Source organism: Triticum dicoccoides, chromosome 5A, assembly GCF_002162155.2.
Source record: "Triticum dicoccoides isolate Atlit2015 ecotype Zavitan chromosome 5A, WEW_v2.0, whole genome shotgun sequence".
In the NCBI taxonomy this organism is placed as follows: domain Eukaryota; kingdom Viridiplantae; phylum Streptophyta; class Magnoliopsida; order Poales; family Poaceae; genus Triticum; species Triticum dicoccoides.
In genome coordinates, this window is record NC_041388.1 from 424,219,032 (window position 1) to 424,224,722 (window position 5,691).

Sequence of the window (5,691 nt, forward strand, 5' to 3'; positions counted from 1 at the left end):
GCGATTGGAGTACTTTGTAGGAACCAAGGAGGAATTTACCTGGGCGCTTCTGCCATTGTTGTTATATTCATGTCGGATCCAACATCACTTGAGGCAGTCAGAGAAGAAGTGATTCTAGCAGATGATATTTATATCCAGAGAATTCATGTGGCATCGAATTGTAAGGTAGTGGTGGACAACATTCAGAAGCGAAAGCTGGCGAGTTATGATGCGATAGTTCAAAAGATTATAAACCATTCTGTTTCTCTTACTTTCTGTAAAATCGTTCCTGAATGTAGGAGTTTAAATTTTAAAGCTCATAATTTACCCAAGCATGCACTTACCTTGGAAGGTGACCGTCATGTTTAGTTAGGTCATCAAGAAATATTCCTTCCGTCCCTTTAAACCTTGTGACGAATTAATAAAGCTCCGTGAAGTTGTCTAAAAAAAAGACTTGCATCCTCTACCCACCGAATAAAAAAAAACACCTTCCACAGAAATATTTTTTTAAAGATTACCATGGTATTTGCATCTGGCCGATGCATGCGGTTATTTTATTAATTATTCGTAAATAATTTGTAAAATAGTACTCCCTCCGATTCCTAAATATAAGTTTTTGTAAAGATTTCACTACAAACTATATACGAAGCAAAAAGAGTAAATCTACACTCTAAAATGCATCTAGGATATATGTGGTTCATAGTGATATTTCTCCAAAGACTTATATTTACGAACGGAGGGAGTACATCTTAAGCCACGCCTTAGCAACTCCTATTCACTCCTCCCGCAGATGAATCCGAATATTCCTCTCATGGTTCGGATGCCTACGCTCTTTCCCCTTGCTGTAGCTGTCCTAGATCCCTTCTCTCCCCATCGGTCCATCTCCATCGCTCTCCCCTTCTACCTCGCCGGCCAGCCTTCTCCTTGGATCTCGTCGCGGCACGGCAACGGCAACGTCAACGACAATGGTGGTCTCGTACACGCAGGAGCACGTGTACCTCCACCCCTGGCACCGGGTCACCGCGGCGGCGTGGCGCAAGTTCACCGACCCGGCGGCGCTCCCCCACATCCTGGACGTGCAGACGCTGTCCCGGGACGTCGACCCGCGCGCCGGCCGCCTCCACGCCGTGCGCGCCATCGCGGGCCGGCCCCCGCCGCTCCCGCTCCTCCTCCGCGGCCTCGCGGCCACCGCCGGCGCCGGCGACGTGGTGCTCTGCGTGGAGCGCACGTCCGTGGACGCGGCCGCGCGCGCCATGCGGGTGGTCTCCCGCAACGCCACCTTCCGGCGGCTGGTGGACGTGGAGGAGCGGTGCAGCTACGCGCCCCACCCGGAGCGGCCGGACGAGTGGACGGTGTTCACGCAGGAGACGAGCATCCGGTGCGCGCCGCTGGCGGCCGTGTCGGCCACGGTGGCCGGGATGGTGGAGCGGCGGTGCGCGGAGAGCTTCGCGCAGAACGCCGCCAGGGGGAAGGAGGCCGTCGAGAGGATCTGCGACGGCCTCGCGCTCGCGGAGCACGTGCCAGGGCCCTACCCGGCCGACGGAGAAGAACGGTAGTGGTAACAGAGCATGCTCGCTCTCTGTTACTGATGTGTAAATACTGGCTGCCAGGCAATAAGAAGTGAAATTCTGCAAATTCGCAACGTCCATTGATGAAATTGCTGGACCTGTCATGTTCTTGGCAGCTTCCACCGTGATGTTGAGTTCGGATTCGGTGGCAAGAGCTGCGCCAAGCAGCAGCAGGGGTCAAATCGTCGTCACAGGTGTTCTTTCCGAGAGGATAAAAACTTCAGTGCTCACAAGGTAGCAGTGGCCGTGAGTTTGCGATGACTGGGAGGAGAAACTAGAGGTTTCTTCTAGTGCGCCGCGTGTTGCCCCGGCGCCCGTGGTAAGTGGCCGGCTGCGACTGTGAACAGCCGCGGCGACGACCAGATGGCACCACACCACACACGCGCTGGGAGAAGATTCAGGATCGCCGCGTCACGCGTCTACTCCAGTAAACCTGTCCGAAAGACCTGAGCGAGAGGGCATCCTGTCCGAAAGAGAGCAGCAGCTGCGGCCAGTGCGCTGTTGGATTACTACCACCGAATGATGAATGTAGGCGAGCCGTAAGACGATTCTACACTTACTTTACAAGATATTTCTGCCTTTGGGGACACATACATATGTATATGTTCGGTCCCAGCCAGCCAGCCAGCCATATGATCCCTCGCATCAAGATATCGCTAGTGGCATGCACGACCCGGTGTTGGTGACGTGTCGCACGATTAACAATCCAGATACACACATCAGGGGACCGGCCGGACGTTCTCCGGTCCTCATGCACTCCAAGCTAAGCTAGGATATTATTCGTCGACGGAAAACGGCCTGCGGGAGAATCCACCTCCTTGACGTGTCGGCCGTTCGAGCCGCACACGTCTCGGCTTCCTTACACATGCGCCAGCCTCTCAAACGATATGTTGTATACGTGGCACCCGGCACCTCATCATCATTAAACTAAACTAAGCTAGAATCACGGCAAAGCAAGTGACGCGACGAGCCAATCGACCACGTACTCGAGAGAAACACCGGTTCGAGTTAAACTAAGCCAGAACCACACTCGCAAATCCAATGATGCAACGAACCAATCAAGGAAGAAATTGAGACATCGGTTTTAGTTGGGTGGCGACCGGTCGGGAGGCGGTGCGGACCAGTCAAGAACGCTGTCGGCAGCGCGCACATTCAATCGTCGCCGTCACGGGCACGGCCGCCTCCCAACCTCTGGAATTAGATTAGCTAGGCCCGGCCTGCCGCGGAAATGAGATGATACGACCTTGCGTTCGCCCGGCTGCCGTCTGCGGGCCGGCCGGGAGAATCTACTTCTTGCTTATCCAGTTCGCTGCTGTTGGCGTGTCTGCTCCTGATTGGCCGCCGCGCCCTACCGACCGAAGGAATTCAGCACCAGAAGACTAAGCTAATGGGGCCGTGTTTTCTGTTTACGAAAAGATTAGTACTGCCAGCTAGTAGCTGGGATGCGTGGGGAAAATGGCCCGGGCGTGCGGTTGGGACTATGCACGAGTTTGCCGTGTCGACACTCAAATTGGTTCATAATTTTGTATTATCGCGTAGCCATAGATATTTTCTATTAGCAGGAGGATAAACGAATGGGCGAGAGCTGAGGGGAGGAGCGGCCGTGCTAATCCGGACAGCTCAGAGGCGGACAGGGACGGGGCGCCGAGCCAGCTTCCCTTAATTTTATCCCGACCCCGGCCGCAACGTGCGGGCTATGGTATGGTATGGTGGTACGTATGGACGAAGCCGCGACGATGCCTTCCAAGTCCCAACTCCCGTGCCCCGACAAGCCGACGCGCCCGATGGTTTGGTTTGGCCCGGTGGTTTCGTCCCGTATTCCCAGCCATCTCCTCGCTCGCTTTCGGCCGCCATACTACTACCTCCGTCTAGGTGAATAAGTCATGCGCGTAATTCTAGATCATCGATTTGAGAAATTAAATATGTGTTATATGTCATAAAAAGTATATCACTAGATTTCTACAAAGATGTAGTTTCTAAATATATATTTTTTATTACATATAATACATATTTAGATGGTTAAATCGTCAATCTAGAACTACGTGAATGACTTACCGAAACGGAGGTAGTAGTCAGCTTCGGGCGGCGGCTACTTGCTCCCCCACACGGCGCGGCCGTGCGGGTCCAACCAGCACGCGACACCGAACACACGGCCGTCCGCGCACCCGAAGCGCCAGCCCCCAACCCCCGAGCTGACCATCCTACCCCTGCTCCGCCCCGCACCCACGCAAGGTCACGACCCTCTGGATCCAGCCCAGTTGACCCTTCTTCCCTTGTCTTCCCACCGCCCCGCGTCTCCCACGTTTCTTTCCTCCCGTGGAGGGAGCGCCCAAACGGGCGTGCCTTTACCGGCCCGCAGCACAGCCGTCGCTTTTTCGACGGAAACGGAGGGCAGCGTCGGCCATTTACGCGAGCCCCCGGGTGACGCAGGGCCAAAACCGGAAATCCCAAGGCAAACACGCGGAGGGGGAGACGGCAGCTGGGCAGGTCGTTATCGCCTCCTGCAGGGAGCGCGTCCCCGTCCCTCTCCCGCCCGAGCCCCCGATAAAAAGGGCCCCGATCTCCCCTCCATTCCACACCCACGCCCATCCAATTCCCCTCTCCTCGGCCTCGCCTCTCCTCTCCTCGCATCGGCCTCCCGGCCGCCGCCGACGACGCCCGGACCTCCCGGCCGGCAGCAAACCAACCAGCCACCGCGTGCGTGTTTGACATACCATGGCGCAGCGCGATCACAAGCAGGAGGAGCCCACGGAGCTGCGGGCGCCGGAGATCACGCTCTGCGCCAACAGCTGCGGCTTCCCCGGCAACCCGGCCACGCACAACCTCTGCCAGAACTGCTTCTTGGCCGGACCGGCCTCCACGTCGCCGTCTTCTTCCTCCTCCTCTTCTCTACCGGGCGTGTCCGTGTCGACCCCCGTCGTCGACAGGCCGAGGCCGGCGCCGGTGGAGGTCGAGCTCGCCGTTGACCTTGCTCCGGCGAGGACGTCGGTGAACCGGTGCTCCAGCTGCCGGAAGCGCGTGGGGCTGACGGGGTTCCGGTGCCGGTGCGGCGACATGTTCTGCGGCGAGCACCGGTACTCGGACCGGCACGGGTGCAGCTACGACTACAAGGCCGCCGCCCGGGACGCCATCGCCCGGGACAACCCCGTGGTGCGCGCCGCCAAGATCGTCAGGTTCTGAAACCAAGGGAAAAGGATCCAGAATTCCAGCCGAGGCAAAGGAAAAGAATCATCTCATCTCAACGAAACCCAAGCCGTGGGCCGCCGTGCGCTAGTATTATGCTGTTGTTCTCATCTCCGGAGTGTTTCCCTTTTTAATTAAAAAAATCTTTATTTATTGGAAAAAAAATGGGACGTAAGGATGTGGATGGAAAGGAAAGGAAAGAATAGCGTGTGTGATGATGTAATATCAACGGGTGGTTGAGGCGGAGGAGCAAGGAATGAAATGGATTGGATGTGTATGTGTATGTGTACGTGTATGTGTACGTCTATGCTCCACATTATTTAATCTAGTAGCCAATTCTTTGCGCAGAATTATTTGGCACTTGACATCACATTATTCATACCGAAATAAGTGTGCTCCTGCGGCCATGATTGATCAATCTTCAATCATTGAAGGAATCAAAATGAGTAGCAGCGGCCTGATTGCCGGGCATTTGGGCCCATATTAGCATATTTAAGTGAGATATTTACATCGGAACAGGTGCTACTCCGTCTTCGCTTTCGCGTTTGTTTGGCCAGGTCCATCGTCCACACGCACCACTCCATTGATTAGCAAACAACACATTTTTATCGCTTGGTGACGATGATTCCCCCAGACAAAATACGCAGGGCGTAAAGCAGGGGCTGGAACGCCGGGTGCGAATTTTAGTGGGTGGGAATCGATGGATCGCGGCGTGGTTGGGCCGTGGTGTTGTGGCACGGGTGGGTTGCTGTCGCCGTGGACGCCGCCACATGGCTCGACCCGGGAGGAGGATACGCATGCGATGGGCCGGTGCACTCTCTCTCTTCTTTTTCCTCCTCCCTGCTGCCCTGCTCGTGATGGGCCGGTCGTCGTCTTTTCCGATTGCTGACTCGTCCTTGATTTAATCTTCGCCCTGTCTGCTGATGGTAGGCGAATTGTGCTTGCTCATGTAAAGACGTGT

At 55.6% G+C, this 5,691-nt stretch overlaps 2 protein-coding genes across 2 annotated transcripts; both read left to right on the forward strand.

Moving 5' to 3' along the window:
* Nucleotides 1–653: 653 nt before the first annotated feature.
* Nucleotides 654–1,853, forward strand: LOC119302020 (PRELI domain containing protein 3A-like). The gene has a single exon (XM_037579031.1). It carries the CDS (start codon nucleotides 945–947, stop codon nucleotides 1,533–1,535), a length of 591 nt encoding a protein of 196 aa, XP_037434928.1. The 5' UTR covers nucleotides 654–944; the 3' UTR covers nucleotides 1,536–1,853.
* A 2,257-nt stretch (nucleotides 1,854–4,110) lies between these two features.
* On the forward strand, nucleotides 4,111–5,080 carry LOC119302021 (zinc finger A20 and AN1 domain-containing stress-associated protein 1-like). The gene has a single exon (XM_037579032.1). The coding sequence runs from the start codon at nucleotides 4,263–4,265 to the stop codon at nucleotides 4,725–4,727; it is 465 nt and encodes a 154-aa protein (XP_037434929.1). The 5' UTR covers nucleotides 4,111–4,262; the 3' UTR covers nucleotides 4,728–5,080.
* The last annotated feature ends 611 nt before the right edge of the window (nucleotides 5,081–5,691 follow it).